The sequence below is a fragment of the Rhamphochromis sp. 'chilingali' genome, assembly GCF_963969265.1.
Source record: "Rhamphochromis sp. 'chilingali' genome assembly, chromosome: 18".
In the NCBI taxonomy this organism is placed as follows: Eukaryota; Metazoa; Chordata; class Actinopteri; order Cichliformes; family Cichlidae; genus Rhamphochromis; species Rhamphochromis sp. 'chilingali'.
Window position 1 is genome coordinate 29,332,223 of NC_137945.1, and position 20,569 is coordinate 29,352,791.

The 20,569-nt window shown below is 40.6% G+C and overlaps 1 protein-coding gene across 4 annotated transcripts in view; it reads right to left on the reverse strand.

The window, feature by feature from the left end:
• The window catches only part of slc12a7b (solute carrier family 12 member 7b), an 83,218-nt gene that overhangs the window by 45,372 nt on the left and 17,277 nt on the right, over nucleotides 1-20,569 (reverse strand). The window contains exon 1 of one of the 4 annotated variants that reach the window (XM_080865042.1): nucleotides 15,079-15,449. The exons of the other annotated variants lie outside the window; for them this stretch is intronic. Within the exon in view, the coding sequence (XP_080721168.1) occupies nucleotides 15,079-15,187 (109 nt within the window). The 5' untranslated portion in view covers nucleotides 15,188-15,449. Of the gene's footprint in view, nucleotides 1-15,078; nucleotides 15,450-20,569 lie in introns of those variants that run through there. 4 annotated transcript variants of the gene reach the window in all.

A 20,569-nucleotide genomic window follows, 5' to 3' on the forward strand; every position in this document is an offset into this window, starting at 1 on the left:
TGCATTTTTCTAAAACCCAAGCATTTACATTTGTTTTCATCCTTGATCTGCAAAATTTTTCATAACTATTGTTCTTTTATGGACAAGAACAAAATCAAATGATAGTACTACTGTAGGAGGGCTGACGTAATCTTGTCCATGTTGGTTATTTTTTTTAATTTTTAATTTCTGTTAATACTCTCCCCAGTATGTAGTAGTAATACCTTTTTTTAGTCACTTTTCAAAACACTGAAGGACACCTTAGAAGCCATTAAATAACAAAATCACACTACGGATAAAAACAGTTGGAATAAACAGTAGACTTAAAAGTCAACACTGACCATAATGGGCAAGCTTAAAAGATGTTTCAATCACATATTCCCCAAATACAGGTATTCTGTTTTAGCGTTAGAAGCACTTAGACACAACCTGTCACTTCAAACAGTTACTGGAATAGATAACTGTTCACGTGTTGGCTGGTTTACATGCACACTGTATTTCACACATAGCTTACAGACACTGACTTTGTGGTGATTAAATACAGCAGTTAGAAAAATCAGATGCTACTGTCACAGTCAGTCACATAGTCCGTGCCAACCATCCTCTCCTGATGAAAGGTACAAATGATCAAGTCCACTCTTCTCCAGATGGTGTCACTGTCTCACAATATGAAGCAAACAGCATGTGCTTGAAGGTGGACGTGTACATGAGAAACTGTAAATGCAATTGGTAAGACATTCTGGGATTTCATCTAGAGCCACAAAATCCTCTCTAATATCCTCCTAAGGCCACTTTAAATGTAACCAAGGTGATTTACAAGAATATTAAATGGTTGTTCTACTGCCAGCATCTGGTTCCTAGAATATGAGAATGTTCAATATGGGGGATAATGGTAGACATTTAAACAACAAAAGGCTGTTAATATGAAAGGATATTTTATGTACTATGTCAAAATGTGTTTGGTGAGCATCCATTACTTGCAAGGAAGGTGATGCTACATCACCAACACAGAGAAACGGTATCTTTAAAGGTACACAAATAGGCACCTTTCACGTAATGTCAAACACACATACACATCTTTTATGAGGTTACCAAATGTTTTTAGGCTTTGCAATATTTTTAATAAAAAATGGAAGCCCACTTTTATGACTTCAATTTGCCACTTCAGATAATTCTTGGTTTGTTTCCACCATGTATCTGGTAAACAGTTAGTAATGAAACAATTAGTCAGCAGAGATTTACTCCACACTGATAGTAACAGAAAAGCAGGCAGTTTGCAGCTGCCTAACGCATTTGATAATGGAAACAATGTCAAATCAATAGCGACCCAAAATTACTTAATAGTTATTGTGAGAAACCCACACGCCCAAGAGGGAGCACTCTGGGAGCTGTTCAAATGTGGCTGGACTCTAACCAGACCTTTACCAAAGCATTTCTTTCATGTTTATTGGTCTGTTTGAGCTAGGAACATGAAAGTCATAGTGGTGCACACCCATAATCTGCAGAATGTAAGCACATGAAAAATGGTTTGCCAGTAAAAATGTGCCAAAGCTCACAAGATTGGTTGGAAAAATAAAAAAAAGTCGGTAAATACTGGATTTAAACATCATGTAAAGTTGACTTTTTGGTTGGATGTCACTGTAAGAGCAGTGTAACGGTTGTAAACATGACACACTGATACGTATAGGGCTGCACGATTTTGCATAAAATGAGAATCACGATTTTTTGGCTTAGAATTGAGATCACGATTCTCTCACGATTTTCTTTTCCAGTATAAATATTTATTGCACTTATTAACTGCACATCAACTTCGTAACAGTTGAGACTGAACATAAAAACAATAAATATAAAAACAATAAATAAACATAAAAACAACAAATGTCTCACGTTTTGTCGTTGGCGCAAAATGTTGTACTGCTTGAAATTCCGTCTCCACCGTTGCTCGACACAGCATGTATAGAGCAGGTAGTGCAACAATAGAAACGCACTGTGTAGCGTTTGTCTAGGGTGTTGATCATTTTCCTAAATCCCTCGTTTTGCACAGTGTTGATGGGAGCCATATCTTTGGTCAGGTGATAAGTAATAGCCTCCGTAATTTCTTTGTGCCTGCGGGAGTTCGACGGGTATAGGGAGGCGCTGTATAAGGTTCCCGTTATTGATGTTTGGGTGGTTGACCGGAACGGATTTTCTCCTGTCACTTTCTCGTCATCCCTGACGTGCTCTCCGTTGTTTTTTCCCTGCTAATTTTAGCATCACACGGCACAGCTTCTGTATTACGTCCCAGATCAAAATGCGGTACAATCGTCGTCATCGTCTTTTTTTTTTTTTTTTTTTTTTTTTTTTAAATCGTTGTCATTTGGAAATGAGATCGCACATAAGTATGAATCGAGATCGCGATTTTCTAACGATTAATCGTGCAGCCCTAGATACGTAGCTGGAGGAATTCATTAAGGGTGTTTATTTATTTCATTAAATAAATTAAAATACCATGGGAATATGAACAGTAGAGGTCATAGTAGCTGAATAAACTTACATTAAATCATCTCAACCAAAAATAAATAAAACCCAACACTATGCTTGATAAATCTACCTCCTAACTGAAAACAAGCTGGAAAAAAATTAGTGCAACCGTTCTGCAAACAGTTGCAGTCCGACTTGCACCAACTGCCGTCACTCTCAAAGACATTAAAGATTTGCAAATAAATGTTATAAATGCAGACAGATACACTCATGCGGTGTGATGACATTGTTAATGAGCACAACTCAACTGGCTGTACTCTGGTTATATTCCAGCAAAACTGTTTATGTAGACAACAACAGCTATGTGCTTTTCTTACAGTTAATTGCTGTATTATCAGAAACGGATTGCATGAAATTGCCAACCTGACCCTATTCAATCCCAACCTGACAGGAGACTGACTCTGTCTTATGGCAACATTGATGACAGGCTTTAGTGACAGTATTGGTGTGCTTGACAATCTCATAAATGACATAACTGAAGTGAGATAGCTTTATCTTTCTGGATAAAACAGATACTGATTAAGTTCAACTTTGAGGACATAATTTATTATGAGTTAAGTACTGTGAAAATATCCTATTGTAGGGTGTCTGGTGATTCCATTCTCTAAAATGTACCATGTTTGTGAAGGCTAAGCGCTTATGCCAGGGATGGTGAACTCAAGGCATCAAGGGCCAGTGTCCTGAAGATTTTAGATGTGTCCTTGATCCAACACAGCTTATTTATAAGGCTAAATTACGTCCTCAATATATCTTGAAGTTCTCCAGAAGCCTGGTAATGAACTAATCGTTTGAATCAGGTGTATTGATCCAGGGTGATATCTAAAAACTGGAGGACACTGGCCCTTGTGGCCTGGAGTTCCCCTACCCAGGCTTATGCAAATAAAAGCTACTATAGCTGATAGCAACAGTAGATAGAGGAGAAAATGGGCATTTAACTTGTGCATGCTTATTAGGACTTATCTGAGGTACCATATTTAGAGTAGAGAACTGGTGAGGACAAGATATCTGAGACGGAAATGGAGGGCAGTAGTCGGAGAGTAGGACTGTCTGGATAATCAGCAGAATGAAATTTTCCATTTGGCTCGAGTGCTCAACATACATAAAAGAATGAACATATATTAGTGGTTCACTCTTTCATACACTCAAAAGAGCTATGGAAGCTGTCCTATTACAGACAATGTGATCCTCTGGTCATAATGTTGCATGTGTGTTTTATGTAGGATATTTTTCTTCATATATATATGGCCCAAATGGATTCTTTTAAGTTGTTATGTTTGATAATCTCAACATTGTCTTTAGTATACGCACAGAAAACATGCTATTGTTACCTTCACTTCCACACATTTGTACAAAATCAGTAAACTTTATATAGTTTTTACATTTATATTAAACAGCTGCTCGTGGGTGATCGTCTATGGATGCTCCAGAAAGTATTCCCAAACCACCTTTAAGGTGGAGATAATTCCAAGAAAACAATCATAAGAGTTTCTATTGTCAAGAGATTTGTTTTTACTATTTATTTTTTTTCATCATCCAAATTTAGGGTGGAAATGCATACAGTGTGTAAACAGTGACTGGTTGTTTTGATGGGAACATCAGGACAAAGTCATGGGGCTAAGACAAACATTGTGTAGTTTAGCTGTACACATACTTTGCACTATAGTAATGTACAGTTTCCAAAAATGAGAGCAGAACCAGGTGTGTTCATGCCACATAAGAGAAGAAAGAAGAAAAGAAAAATCACCTCCTCTGTCTTTTTTCTAACCACTTTTCCTCCTAAAATATCATGAGGTCAAAGAAAGGTGTGAAGCAGAACTGAAAAGGCCTTAGGGAAAGTAAAATGCAGTGTGCTCACAATCTGACCACACTTACACTAGACTCCTTAAAACATCATGCTGGTTGTTTTCCATGTTTAAACTACAATTTACAGAAGACAGACTACACATCGAGCTTCTTACGTCACACCGGCGTCCTCTTACCGTGTTGTTTCATGCAGGTCATGCAAACAAGAACAACTGGGGAAACATACCTCAAAGTCAAGTTTTTAGGAGAAAAAGGAACATATTGAGTCAGTGCTCAACAACAGTGTTTAGAGCAAAGCCTGAATTAACTCTGTTATTAACACTGTCATTTTTGATGAAAGGAAGCAGAACGTACCGGAACTTTTCGGTTCAATTCAGTTTATATAGCACAAACTTACTGCAACAGTCGCCTCAAGATGCTTTATACTGTAAAGACTAGGGGTGGGGGAAAAAATCGATACTGCGTAGTATTGCGATATTTTGTTTGCTAATAATGTATCGATACAGGGACAGCAGACATCGATATTTTGTTCCAAAAACTTCCAGTCCACCAGATGGTGCGGTTGAGCTTTTTCTCTAGTGAGGTCAGCAGAGGTTAGGTCAGCACATGGGAAAATTGATCAAACAAAGATGGAGGAAGAAAAAGAGATCAGGAAAGCGCCATCTGCGTTTAAATCAAACGTCTGGACGTACTTTGGATTTTTTAACAAGGATGGAACAAATGAGATGGATATGACACACGGGATTTGCAAGGTGTGTCGTATGAAAATAAAGTACTCTGGGAATACTACGAACATGAGGGCCCATCTTACACGGCACCATCCAAAAATAGCATTAACCGCGGACGGGAAAGCTAGCTCTAAATCAGCTCCACTGAAAAATCAACCAACGCTGGACACTCTTAGCTTAGCAAAGCTATCTCCCAATTCAGAGCGAGCTAAGAAAATAACACAATCTATCACGTACTTCATCTGCAAAGACCTGCGTCCTTACAACATTGTGGAAAACGAGGGCTTTTCTTACATGATCAAGACGCTGGAACCCAGGTATGTGATACCATTACGACGTTTTTTCGCAGACACAGCCGTACCCAATCTCTACATGTGAAGCATAAAGTTGAGGAAAGTTTGAGCACAGCAGAAAGGGTTGCATTAACTTGCGACGCATGGACCTCGCGGGCTGTGGATTCATATGTGACTATAACAGCTCATTATCTCACAGCGGACTGGCAACTGCTGTCTTACGTTCTCCAAACTCGAACATTACATGAAAGTCACACCGGAGCGAACATTGCAAATCTCCTGCAAAATACACCACAGGAATGGGGGATTGCCGACAAAAATCTGGTGGTTGTCACCGACAATGCTTCTAATATGACAATTGCCACTCAGCTAGCGGGATACCTGCATGTGAAGTGTTTCGCCCATACACTCAATCTGGCATCACAACGAGCCTTAAACCTGCCTGCAGTAGCCAGGGTCTTGGGGAGAGTGCGGCGCATAACTGGGTTTTTCAATAGAAGCACAGTGGCAAACCACGCTCTGGAGCAAAAACAGAAAATGTTACAGCTCCCGACTCACAAGCTCAAGACCGACGTCTGCACGAGATGGAACAGTGCTTATGACATGCTCCAGCGTTTCCTTGAACAACAACCTGCGATTTGTGCAGCGCTGCTGTCTCCCGAAGTCAGAAAGAGTAGCACAGATATCTTTACTCTAAACGAGACGGATATTGGGAACACTGAAGAAATTGTCCGGGCCTTGAAGTCAATGCAAGTCGTGACTACTGTGATGTCTGAGGAAAAGAATCCTACTCTGTCTCTCGTAGCACCGCTGCTAGCACAGCTGTTGCACGACACCCAAGACAACATTGGTGACACAGCGCTGGTCAGAAACATCAAGCAAAGTATCAGTCAAGATCTTAAGAAGAGATATGCCAGCACAGTCGAGAGGAACACCCTCTACACAGCATCAGCTCTCGACCCGCGCTTTAAAACCCTGCCGTTCCTGTCACTGGAGGAAAGACAGGAAACCTATGCCAGAGTGGTTGCTGAGGCTATAACCCTTCAGGTAAGCAAACATTCTGGTGTTATAATTTAAATAACTTACTTACAATATTAGTAGATCTGTGATTTTTTTGTCATATTGGTAATATTCTATTTAGCAATTAAATACATTAATTATAATTTGCTAACATATTACTGCATACTAAAAGATATGAAATATTTATTTTCTCTCTCTCTCTGTATGTGTGTGGGTTTTCTACAGGAAGAAAAGAGGCAGCAGCCCATCTGTGAGCCAGAAGCCCATGAACATCATGAGAAACCTGACGAGACTGAACAAAATCCCAGACCCCCTCTCATACCAGCCAAGATGAGGAAGTCTTGTGGGTTAACAGACTTGCTTGGTCAGACTTATGGTGATGTTGGAGCCGCACCAAAATCATTATCTGCCACAGCTGAGGAGGAGGTGAAAAGATACCAGGAGGTCACATCACTGGCACTCACAGAAGACCCACTAAGCTGGTGGAAATCCTGGCCACGCTGGCAAAGAGATACCTTTGTATCCCAGGTACTAGTGTCTCGGCTGAAAGAGTCTTCTCAACCGCTGGAGACATCGTCACAGCAAAACGGAGCACTCTCACTTCAGAGCATGTTGATCAGCTCCTTTTTCTGAGCAAGAATGCTGACATTGCTTCACTGTCCAAATGTGTTTAACTTTTTAGGGCAGCAACAAACAGGACAGTTTACTTATTTTAATTTAAGAAATGTTTTATTTTATTTAAATTTAAAACTTTTTTATTTAATGTAAAATTATATTTTGTTTTAAGCTATAATTGTACCAGATAGTTACGTTCAGTTAAGTTGGTTACTAGACTGTTATACAAACCGTTCACTTTGTCAGCAATAAAACTGACTGACATGAGAGAAAGACTGAGTGTGAGACTTTATTATTAGATACAATGAATATTGATAAAGTTTACCTTTATGGACAAAATCTGCAGTAGAAAAAATATGTGATAAATCACAAAATATCGTATTGCAATACCCAGAATATTGCAAAAATATATTAAAAAAATCGCAATAATATCGTATCGTGAGTTAAGTATTGTGATAATATCGTATCGTGGGGTGTATGGTGATTCCCACCTCTAGTAAAGACCCTACAATAACAGAAAAAAAAACCGAACAATCAGCAAGCATGTGGCAAAAGTGGGAAGACAAAAGTCCCTTTTATTAGGAAAAAACATCCAAGAGAACCAGGCGTGTGGATGAGCAGCAATAGGCCACGATGGAGTCAGGTATTTGCAGCAGTATAGCCTATAGTTCATTTACTCTGGTTCAAATCAGTTGATGAGTTTGTAAACTTTTAACTTTCCCCTGTTGTTTGGTTTGTTTTCACAAAGAGAACAATTCCAGCTCCAACAAACCCAAAACATGTTACCACAAACCACGTGAGAACACTGAGTCCGATCATTGGATTGGAGAACACGGGAGAATTTATGTTCATTTAATGGCTAGCTGTTAGCCCATTTAGACCTTCATACATCCATAGTACCTTGCAGCATCCCAGAATACAAAGCATACAAGGCTACAGGGAAGTTTTTTAGCTCAAACTTACAACATACACATGGTAGTTGGTTCGGATCGAGGTCAGATCACATGACACTACAAGCGAATCGCAGTGGAATTCATTTGGAACCATTATTGTAGGATCTATATAAAGCACCTTGAGGCGACTGTTGTTGTGATTTCGCGCTATATAAATAAAACTGAATTGAATTTGGAACCACACCAAGACCGCCTCTTCCAAAGCATCTCAGTGTGGATGTTTTGGTGTGTACCAGAGTCCAATTACTGTGTTCACATCTGCACAAATGAACCACACCACGCAGGAAGAAGTTTGACTTAAACGGACTAAAAACTACAGGTGTGAAATAATTCGGAGTCCCAGTCCTGTAGATCTCAAATTGCCTCTAGCAATGATTAAAACAAAAGTTCCCCTGATTGTCCTTCAGCCTCAATGGAAGTCGAGTTTAACCAGAACTGCCTTACTTCTAAATCGGGATTATACTTTACGCATTCGCAAGTCTGCTAGAGTTTGCTCAGGTCCAAGTAACATAGATTTCCCCATCCATTAGAGTACAATCTAGGCCTTAAACATACTCAAGACATGTGCTTACTCTGTAATATTTTGTTTAGTGCTCCTTTATCGTGTTTGCTGGTTTTGAGCCGCTAATCTGTGCTGCTCCTGGTAGAATGCAGATTATTGTTGAAATGAACTGGTTGCATCCTGCTGTATAAATTAGAGCACTTATCACACTGTGATTGCAGCATCACGCTAACTTGCCCCATAGCCAATAAAATGAAAAAATCTTACCATCTTTATACAGTACGTGCACCGCTTATCCAATTCATTATTTAGGATTTCTATGACCAAAATAAAATTCCCATTCTCAATCATTTATCTCAATTATTCTCAAATTAATTTATGAAAACTCTAAAGGCTGGCAATACGACAACAGACATCTTTAAACATACCTCAATCATATTCTTGATTTATCAAACTTGTATAAATCTAGAATAACTTGACAAGAAGCAGATTTTACTACAGCCCTGTAATATTCAGAGATCAACTCTGCATTTAACAGGCTGTGATGAAAAATTCAGAACACATCAACAGATTAGACTGTTAGTAAAATCTGACTATTTTGCTTGTGCTGTGCCAAAATCACTGCAAATGGACATTACATGCACTGGACATTTTGTCCTCATATATTGTGTCACATAATGTCATGATACGTTGTGTGGCAGGCAGGAGAAGGACCCAAGATGCAGATTCACAGACACGGGGATAAACTCAAAAACACAGCTTTATTGCTGGCCACGAGAAGCAATACAAAATAAACTAAAACTGGGAAAACTAAAGCATGAGATGTACAAGGAACCGAACCACGGGGAGAATAACACACAACATGAGGGAGAACGCGACGCCGAACAGAGGGAGACTCAGACAGAAATACACAGAGGGTAAACGAGGAAAGTGGGCACACACGGGGAACACAGGTGATACTGATAATCATAACGAGACAGGGCGGGGTGAACTGAACATGACATGTACAGGCACAGAGGTTCAGACAGGAGGAGAGAGAGCACGGGGAAAACACAGACATAACGGGCTGGGGAAACATGAAACAACCACAAAGGGAGACGAGGGCTCATAAATACATAGAGGGCACACAGGGGGGAGAGAGAGCACGGGGAGAACTTAGACATAAAGGGCAGGGGAAACATGGAATAAAACATAAGGAGAGACGAGGGCTCACAGATACACAGAGGGGCACACAGGGGGTAAAAGCCATGAAGGGAAAACACTTAGGGAACAACACAACAGGGCAACTCAGAAAACATGGCCTAAATAAGGAACGAAATACAAAAATACAAGGAACTAAGAATACTGGGCCCACATGGCCCAGGACCATGACACATAATATCTAAAAGATTTTACAGCTATGGTGCATGTCTTAGCAGCTTAAGATACAACTATTCCAACCGCATCACTCAGTCATTACAATGTACTTGTTTGAGAGTCTCTTTAAAGCATATTATATGTGCTGCTTCCAGTGCGGCTAGCAGGTAGTATGCAAGTATGGCAAATTAAAGAGTTAACAATATAATTAGAGACAAAAATACAGACTGCCACGTACAGCTTTAAAAAGAACCAGACCTGCTTGGAAATAAACAGGAAACACATGTCTGGGACAGATGGGCAAGCAGACCAACGGACAGAGGCAGTAACCCCAGGCATTTGGTATAATCACCTGTTTAGCTTGAACAAAACAGAAGTAAGGCTGGATTTTACCATAGCAGCTTTGAAAGCAAGTGATTTAAGACTGGGTCCAAACACCCACCACTTGCACTTCTACTACTATTACTACTGGAGCCATGAGCTACATCCCACATCCACCCTGTTACTTAATTACAAGGTGGGGCTTTGTCCCAAATCTGATAACCCAACTTAGCATAACGAAAACTGAGGTTTGCATTTCACTACAAAGCCACACCGCTCAACTCCCACAGAATACTTGACTACATACGCTCACTCAGAGTCCCACTCCACCCACTCCCACAGAGCCTGAGCTCATTCCCTTCTGGAACGCTGTGTTCTGTTCAATACTGTATAACCTGTTCAGCAGGGAAAGTTACATACATGTACCTGTGATTTAGTCATCTAAGTTAAGACCTTTTCAGCATGATACAAGGTAACCTGAAGCTCATAACAGATCCTAAAATCTACCTAATTTGCTTGTTCCAGATGACATTTTAATTTAAAAAAAATATCGTCACTGAAAAATAAAGTCTACAGTAAGACAGATGTTTTCGAAAACTATGACAAACTGGCTACAGGACTCAGTATATAGCCACAATCACATCACCAATTATTTTTGGAGTCTGCGATCTGAATACAGGGAGTGCAGAATTATTAGGCAAATGAGTATTTTGTCCACATCATCCTCTTCATGCATGTTGTCTTACTCCAAGCTGTATAGGCTCGAAAGCCTACTACCAATTAAGCATATTAGGTGATGTGCATCTCTGTAATGAGAAGGGGTGTGGTCTAATGACATCAACACCCTATATCAGGTGTGCATAATTATTAGGCAACGTCCTTTCCTTTGGCAAAATGGGTCAAAAGAAGGACTTGACAGGCTCAGAAAATTCAAAAATAGTGAGATATCTTGCAGAGGGATGCAGCAGTCTCAAAATTGCAAAGCTTCTGAAGCGTGATCATCGAACAATCAAGCGTTTCATTCAAAATAGTCAACAGGGTCGCAAGAAGCGTGTGGAAAAACCAAGGCGCAAAATAACTGCCCATGAACTGAGAAAAGTCAAGCGGGCAGCTGCCAAGATGCCACTTGCCACCAGTTTGGCCATATTTCAGAGCTGCAACATCACTGGAGTGCCCAAAAGCACAAGGTGTGCAATACTCAGAGACATGGCCAAGGTAAGAAAGGCTGAAAGACGACCACCACTGAACAAGACACACAAGCTGAAACGTCAAGACTGGGCCAAGAAATATCTCAAGACTGGTTTTTCTAAGGTTTTATGGACCGATGAAATGAGAGGGAGTCTTGATGGGCCAGATGGATGGGCCCGTGGCTGGATTGGTAAAGGGCAGAGAGCTCCAGTCCGACTCAGACGCCAGCAAGGTGGAGGTGGAGTACTGGTTTGGGCTGGTATCATCAAAGATGAGCTTGTGGGGCCTTTTCGGGTTGAGGATGGAGTCAAGCTCAACTCCCAGTCCTACTGCCAGTTTCTGGAAGACACCTTCTTCAAGCAGTGGTACAGGAAGAAGTCTGCATCCTTCAAGAAAAACATGATTTTCATGCAGGACAATGCTCCATCACACGCGTCCAAGTACTCCACAGCGTGGCTGGCAAGAAAGGGTATAAAAGAAGAAAAACTAATGACATGGCCACCTTGTTCACCTGATCTGAACCCCATTGAGAACCTCTGGTCCATCATCAAATGTGAGATTTACAAGGAGGGAAAACAGTACACCTCTCTGAACAGTGTCTGGGAGGCTGTGGTTGCTGCTGCACGCAATGTTGATGGTGAACAGATCAAAACACTGACAGAATCCATGGATGGCAGGCTTTTGAGTGTCCTTGCAAAGAAAGGTGGCTATATTGGTCGCTGATTTGTTTTTGTTTTGTTTTTGAATGTCAGAAATGTATATTTGTGAATGTGGAGATGTTATATTGGTTTCACTGGTAAAAATAAATAATTGAAATGGGTATATATTTGTTTTTTGTTAAGTTGCCTAATAATTATGCACAGTAATAGTCACCTGCACACACAGATATCCCCCTAAAATAGCTAAAACTAAAAACAAACTAAAAACTACTTCCAAAAACATTCAGCTTTGATATTAATGAGTTTTTTGGGTTCATTGAGAACATGGTTGTTGTTCAATAATAAAATTATTCCTCAAAAATACAACTTGCCTAATAATTCTGCACTCCCTGTAAAGGTATTTACACACCAAACAAAAAACAATTGGAAAATTCAGTCATTTAACTTGTATATACACACCGAACATGCTACATTTTTGCGAAAAATCGTCTTCAAACAGACCTTAGGTTTATCTGATGGACTTCAGGTTTATCATACTCTCGTGAGAGGGCAGCAGCAAGGAGAATTTCATGGTTTGATTCTGGAGCTGAAGCAGCCAAGCCCTCAACTTTAATCATTACCTGTATCCAAAAGCACAACTTACAAAAAAAGTTCATCCCCCATACAGCTGTTGTCGAGGGGCAAACTTTCCCCCACAGACATTTTAATACGGGAATCTGGGGAGGCTAACTGGCCACAAGGGTGAATGCACTTTTTGGTACCTCCACAGTGGCTTCATTATTCAGGTCCAGGGGTTGGTGCTTGGGCCAAACACAGACTTTAGTTAAACCCAATCACACATGCTGACATCTCCTGCGCAAAAACAATTAAATGAACGGAAGAATGTTATAAGGGCAAGACTCAATTGCCCTTATAACAATTGTGCTTCAACACGTGGAAGCACATGAGAGACTCGGTTAATACGGAATAGGTCAGAATATTATTGTAGTACAGCTACGTCAAGTCGTGTCATTACTTTTTTTAAATAACATTGTTCTGGAAAAAAAAGACAACAAGACAGTTTTACTCCACATCAACACCAGACCTACTAAAGCGATTTTAAAAATAAATAAATCTTGTGTCTTCTAAGGAAAGCTTAATTGCAAATACAAGATGGAAAGGATGTACCACCTTACTAAGGCCTAAGGGGCTGAGCTGGTTCACTTTGGCTACACTAGTTAGCTTTACCTGGGAGGAATGAAACGTTTCCATTTCACTCTTGACACATTTTTGACACATATTTCCTTTACGTTTTCAGTGCCCAGTGCGTGTATAAGAAGCACACCTTGTTTATGAGTAAAGCTTTAATTCCAGGAGGGAACAGGAGATTCGAACATCAAGAAACAGAGAGGGAGAGTAGAACAAAGAGAGAATTCAGAGTGAATGAGAAAAACTTGAGCCCAGGACATTGCAGCATGAGGGTGGGGTCTCATCTCCCCTGACTAAGTCAACGGAAAGCGGGCCAGCAACATAATCAATAACAGTGACTGCTATTTCACTCTGTCCTCCTTACACACTATATGTTTATGAGCTGACATGAGCTACACTATTGAGACCCATCCCTAACAAATCACGGAAAGGAAACACCCCCAATATGTCTCGCTTTTAAAGTCTGGAGCCTGCTGCTGTTATTTAACCATACCGTCACCATCATGTTCTCAACAAATCTCACAGCTAAGAATGTGTCTACAGTTCGACTCATGGAATGATTCAGCCTATTTTAAAAGGACCTGTGGCTTTGAGCAGGCTGGACTTCAAAACAATGCAAACAAAGGAACATGCGTGGCCTCGATGCTTCCACGATTCAAGTTATAATTTTGTGGTTTTAGATCAAGCGTGAGATCTCTCTGACATGCTATGCCCTGCTCACCGAGCGACTCTGTCACTCTGCAGCCATTGTCAGTAACAGCTGATCTGCATACACATAGACCAGCACAGGAGAAACTAAAGTGATACAAGAGCCTGTATAAGCATCACAATGAAACACCATTCTCTCTCCCACAGTCTGTAAAATCTCACCCGGCATGCAGCCGTAATTGTAGCTCCACAACAGAAATTAAACACCGGGAACAGATTTGCTCAGCACCATGTGAAGCGCTGTAAAAGCAACAACTTAACTGGCAATGAGAGCCTGGAAAAAAAAAACTCCCAAAAACAAAACCATGGAGTGTCAGAGAGGAGTTTGTTAAATATGCACTTCATGACCTCTACATATTGTTCTGAGGTGTTACACACAGGCAGGTTGTGTTGTTCTGACACCAGATCTATAATATTACAGTATGTTCCTGTTTTGTTTATGTGCAACTGTAAATGGCACATATTTGTTGGCTTTCACTAAATATTTATTATAAAGTGTTATTTAAGTTCATGACTATTCTGTCTTGGTCCTGCAGGCCCCACAAGGAAATGTGTGTCATGCCTGGGCGTCAGGACATTGTGTAAAAGTTCTTTTATCCTGTTGTTTCTAACACCAAGGAGTTCACTGTGAGGTCTTCAGTCATGACTCATGCAGGAGTTTGCACATCAATGGTAACCAACAGAGAAGTCAGCAGATGCTGAAGTCACTGAAGCTCTGCTATCCCTGCATTTGTTACCAACACTAGGATTACATGGCATAACGCAGAAAAATTAAAGTTAAACTAAATCAAAGAACATTTAACTCATTGTGTTTAGGGCTTCTGCTTAAAAGCCATCAGCTGAGGAGTGAAACAAAATGAAAAAACAAAGAAAAAAGGAGGGACTTTGACAGAAGGAAAAACCACATTCATGTCAAACTCCCATGAGTGGCAGTATCGTGTGAGGCAAGTTGGCATCTCACACAGCTACAAGCAAGCCTTTGCCCAAACCCAATCATCCCTTCACATTATCTGCCCACACACAGCTGTAAACAGGTTTTCAGAAAAAAAACCTTGCAATAAAGCAAAATTATCAGCTTCCACTGGACACTGTAAACAAAGTCTGGAATTTTCCAGAGCTGCTTCCTCTGTACCGTCTCGACAGAAGGATAAAGATGTATTCCGACGCCTGAGCCTCGCTCGTAAATTTGATCTCATTTGCACCAGTTGCCCACCTGGCACAGAGAAATAAAACATGTGATCTCACCTGTGGCGGCGTCCTCCTCCTCCTCTTTCAGCACATCATTTTGGTCGTTCCCCTCTTCTGCCTTTCTGGTGCCGTCCTTCACCGGCACCACGGTGAAGTTGGTGGGCATTTTTATACCCTGTGCTTCCTCTCAGTGTCTCCTGTTTGTCACACTCTTATCTCCCGCAGCCCTCCTCCGCCCCCTCTGTTCTGCTGAATCTTTTCCTTTCTCTGTCCAGCAACTGTCACTCTTCTTCTCTTTCTTCCTACTGTTCTCCGTTGTTTGCTTTCTGTTGTTCAGACCAACTTCCCCGGTGTACTTTACCCTCATGGGCAGGACGCTGTGTCTTGCTTCTGAGTTTTTGTTCCTATCGCTAGGATTCTGCTGTCCACCCATGTGACCCCGACCCCCACCGCACCAACTACCCAAATAAGGAAGAGCGCTGCTGCCCCGCCCAATGGGGGGCAGTGCACATGAACACACACACACACACACACTGAGGTTGAAAAACTACATGCATTAGTGCTCATCTGTGAGTGAGAGCACATATAGCAGCTCTTTCTATGCCTGAGGGCAGATCCCCTGACCAGGAATGCAGCCTTTTTCTCACACACAGGCACAACAACCACCAGAAACAATCACCTTTGTTCAAAGAGGAAGTGCAAAGCTGCCACACACACACACACACGGACACACATGTATTTCCTCACTTGCTATGCAATAATTTAAACCCCATGTGCAGCAAGTGTGCAGCAATGCTGTTCTGAAGATGTATATAGACTGTGTGAACATATAACCCTAAAGAGCGTTAGCACATATGCTTATGTGTGGAAACACACAGATTTCTGAAAGATGCTCATATCTGTATAGAGTGAGCTGTACATCATCCAAGGTTTAACCAAAACTGAATGGTCATTGAGACATAATAGAGAAACTTCTTTCAGGGATTAAGAAACAGGAGAACATCGAGCCTTTGTGCAGTCTCCACAGTTAATCCTAACCTGTCCAACTTTTGCTGAGTACTTTAAAACTATCTTTACACAGACCGTCATCTTGGTCATAGGTTCATACTACAGGCCTTTTTTAAGAAAAGAATCAGCACAGAAGTCTCTATATGTAAAACCCCATCCAGCTGGTTTGGGATCAAGTGGTCAGACGAGTGAATGGAAAAACAAAGCAGTGCATTTGTGTGCACTTGTACAGGATTGGAGAGTTAAAGTTTCTGCACATTGCTTCATTTGTATTGAGTCACAGCAGCTAGACTCTATCCAAGCTAACACAAGTCAAGGGGCAGGAAAGACATGCTCACATCACAATTACAGACAGTAATTGTAGATGTGATTGTGGCAATCAAAGATTTTTGGAGGTACAAAAAACTGTCGAACCTGTTAAACCAGCAGGTGTGAAGCAACAGACATCTTGCTGTCAAGCACCAGCGCTAATAATCAGAATCAGAATCAGAATCAGAATCAGAATACTTTATTGATCCCTGGGGGAAATTATTTTTTGTTACAGTGCTCCATTTTAAACCAACATTAAGACAAGACAGACAATATGCTAACTAAGAATAGTACAATATATACATATATATACATACATACATACATACATAAGTCACTTATAAATAAATATTTGGAAAAGAAACATGTGTAGTTGTAGCAGCAAACAGTGTGTTAAGTGGATGCGTTGTACAGGGAGATGGCCACAGGCAGGAATGATTTCCTGTGTCGTTCAGTGGTGCTACCCATTTAAAATACCATTGTTCTCTTAATTCTTCCCCTAATCTGTTCCATTTGTGCTATTGGGTTGACGAGAATATAAAAGATGGATAGGATCTAAAACTTTCGACTGGTACTCTAAGACTAATAAAGTATCGTAGCGTTTCTGAAAAATAGTAAAAGGGAGGAGAAAATGGCTTTAGGTGCCTCATGTTCAAATCCATTTGACCTTAATTCTAATGATTCATTTCCTCTGAATATATACTACACTGAAAATGACACTAGCTATCAGGTCTCAAACACCTTATGTGATTGGAAATGTGATAGAAACAGTGAAGTCCACAGAATTGAGTGCAGATGGCCAGAGTTTTTATAACACTAGCTGAGTGTGACTGTGAACACATGGAAACCAGAATGAGATCCCGCCCCCTCCGGTAACTTCCCCAGTGTGCCGACACATGAGATCAATAGAGTCAAGGGAAGGGTGTGGTGTGCAAAAGCAGGAAGGGGGAGGCAGAGCGTGCACGGTGCGAGAGAATCAAAGAGAAAGAGAGATGCCCAGTTAGCAATGCGACTCGCTCACAGCTCATTTCTCAATACTGAACCAGAGGAAGGACGTAGCACCATCTAGGACTTTCTACAGCATTCTTAAAGCTTGGGAAACCTTCACTCCTCAAACATCTTCAGTGAAATATTTGTTAGTCACATAAAAAAAAACCCACAGCATCCTTATTATCAAACATTTATTACTCTAGTCTTCAGAAACTAGACCTCTTTCAATTAAATAACTCCTGTCAGGGGGTGTGGTTGCAAATATGATGCTGGACCCATGCTACATGCAAATCACTCCGAGCTGCAGCTACAGCCTAAACTAAAGCAGCCAGCATTCCTACTAGGGCTGGGCCATATTATACCGTTCACGGTAATACCGGTATAATGTTAGGCAACGATAGGAAAATGAAATATCGCGATAGAATGGGAGTAAAACGCGCATGCGCAGTGCCTTTGTTTTCATACGCACATGGCCGATTGTTGAGTGAAACAGATGAACCAGAATTGGTTTGTAAAAATGGTGCAACTTCAGTGATGTGGAACTGGTTTGGTGTTTGTCCGTCAGATACACAACAAAGCACATTTTTTTGCAGAACATGCAAGTGGCCGTTGTTATTGTCATATTTGTCGGACTAAGATGCTCTTAAATCTGGGAGTAATCTGGGTCCTAAACTCCGTATACTTCAGGTCAGACAACACTGCAGCATCACTTAGAGTTAAAAACTGTCTAAATTCTTTCATCTTTAATAAAACGATCAGCATTGCTGCTTTACCAGGTGTAACTATAAAGTTTAACTTCCAGGCATCCATGAAAACAAAAGTTATTACATTTAACGGAGTTAGAAGTTAGCAGGAAGCTAGCGGAAGTTAGCTCGCTAGTTTCGCTAGTTACCTAAGCATGATATAGCATGTTCTGACGGAGAGATTTCTGAAAAAAATCAAACGTACAGCTCTGCTATCACTTCCAACATAAATGAAGACAGGAAACTAAACAGCAGTGACGTTTGTAGGGTTACTGAAGTTGGGCTAGCTGGTATATAATGATGTGCTACGTGATCGCTAGCGACACAGCTATGTTAGCATAACATAAACAGTGAAGCTGGAGGACGAACACTAACACTTTTCCACTTATAAAAGTTAACGTGAAGGTTCTTCATGGTTAGAGACAAATGCAATCGCATGGCAGGATACTGTAAACGGACCAAACTTCAGTCAGGAGAACAACTGAGATAATCCATCCACAATACGAGGTTAGTCATTAATATACTGCAACAACATGGGAATAGAGCAGCTGCCAGAGAATTCAACATTAATGAATCAATGGTACAGAAGTGGAGGAAGCAAGAAGAATGAGTTTAATAAAGTTTGATTTATCTGACTGCTTTGTTTCGCTTAATGTGCCTTATAATCCCGTGCACCTTATGGTGCGAAAAATACGTACTGCACACTGCAGTTTAATGTTGCAAAGCACCTCTTTTTAACTTCAGTGGATATTATACATGGTTATGCTCAGGATATGTCAGCCCATTTCTACTGGAAATGCCTTTTGGTTAAACTTTCAGCAAGGAATTTGCATTTGCACTGTTACATTTTTATAAAGCTTTAATGTACATAAAAACCAGCTTCTTGTTTAAGTGAAAATAAATGGAAGGTTGTCTTTTTGCGCTAGTAATGTTGTGGAGTTGTATTTTGTCTCGCATCAATTATATCGTCGGTTATATCGTTATCGCAAATTTTCAAATATATATCGTGATAAATATTTTTGGCCATATCGCCCTGCTCTAATTCCTACTACTGTTTCCCTGCATCAAGAAAGGAAAGCTTGGATCAATATTCCTAAATGCGCAGTAAGTATTACAGTGCTTCTAAGGTAACAAAGGCAGCTCTTACTTGCTGCTCAGTGGATGAGCAATGATGTAACCGGCATCTGCTGATTAAGTGGCCAGACACTCAGACTGCTTTCTCAGGGACAGTCCATGCATCCAGGCCTGGGGGACAATGTCCCTTTTTGTGAGAGCATTTACACCAATAAATAAGGGAGGTTGGAAAGTAGGCTAAAATGCTGTGACATAAGCAGTTCTCAGGCTGTCTCACGGTTGATTTGACACACAATATGAAGGAGGAAATGCCTTACATAACTTCTCCAGCAAAAGGGCTAAAAAAATTCCCATAGGAGGGAAATGATCAATTGTGGTAAAAAAACAAAACAAGAGCAGACATTAGCTGTTTACTGGTCCTCACAACTTTCCAGTACTTATTTGTCTTACACTTACAGGAATTATTACTGAATTTGTTTTACTGTAATTCCCGCATAGGTATACAGTGAGTGCCACAAACTCATGATTCATTCCCTCAATTAACACATACAAAGGCACGAATATCTATCACCTTACTGGAATGTGTTGATAAGAAACTGGGAGTCTGAACCTAAATTTGACCTCCACAATATACTAATAAAGTAGTATGAGGATAGTCACTTCAGTGTGTACAAAATAACTGGATTTAATCTACCCATTTATATGCATTAACTCCTTTTTTAAGTGCCTTTTATACTCAACTGCACAAAATACTCGAAACCAAGGGTTGTGTGTGTGTGTGTAAAATCGGGTTGATTTTAATGTTTTGAACATGTTTTTTTGAAAGGTTTGATTTTTAGTGGAAATACAGACCAACTTCACAACGTGTTTTAAAACAAGACGAGGTTGTGGGTGTGTGCAAAGTCAGATACCTGTCACACATGACTGGTTTGAGTATGTAAGTTTCTGAGGAGGAGGCTAGTGGCTAAACAGTTACACAGACGTTTGAGAAATAAACACCCCTAATCCCAGTGGCATTATTTAAACGATCAACGTATTAAATTCCACGTGTTATATCTTGATTATTAACTTTTTAATTGGGTGTGGCCTTCCCAGGCCAACATGTGGGTTTGCCTATTCAGTCACTTCTCCAGCTGTTTTTGTACAAGCCCTGAACTTTAAACATCGCCTAGTAAAGGTGTCCCTGACAACACAAATGCAGTCAGATGGTACACTAACTGGTCTCTACCCTGTCAGCACCCCAGTACAAAGTCTGTGTGATGTCAGATTTTGTTGCTTCTGTGGCTCAGAGGGTACAGTGGTGAGGCCCCCTGAACCACCTGACCCAAAAAACAAAAAACAAACAAAAAACCCCAAAACAAAACCCAAACATGACAGGAGAAACCATTTACGATTTACTGTTACATTGAAAAGTGTGGTAATCC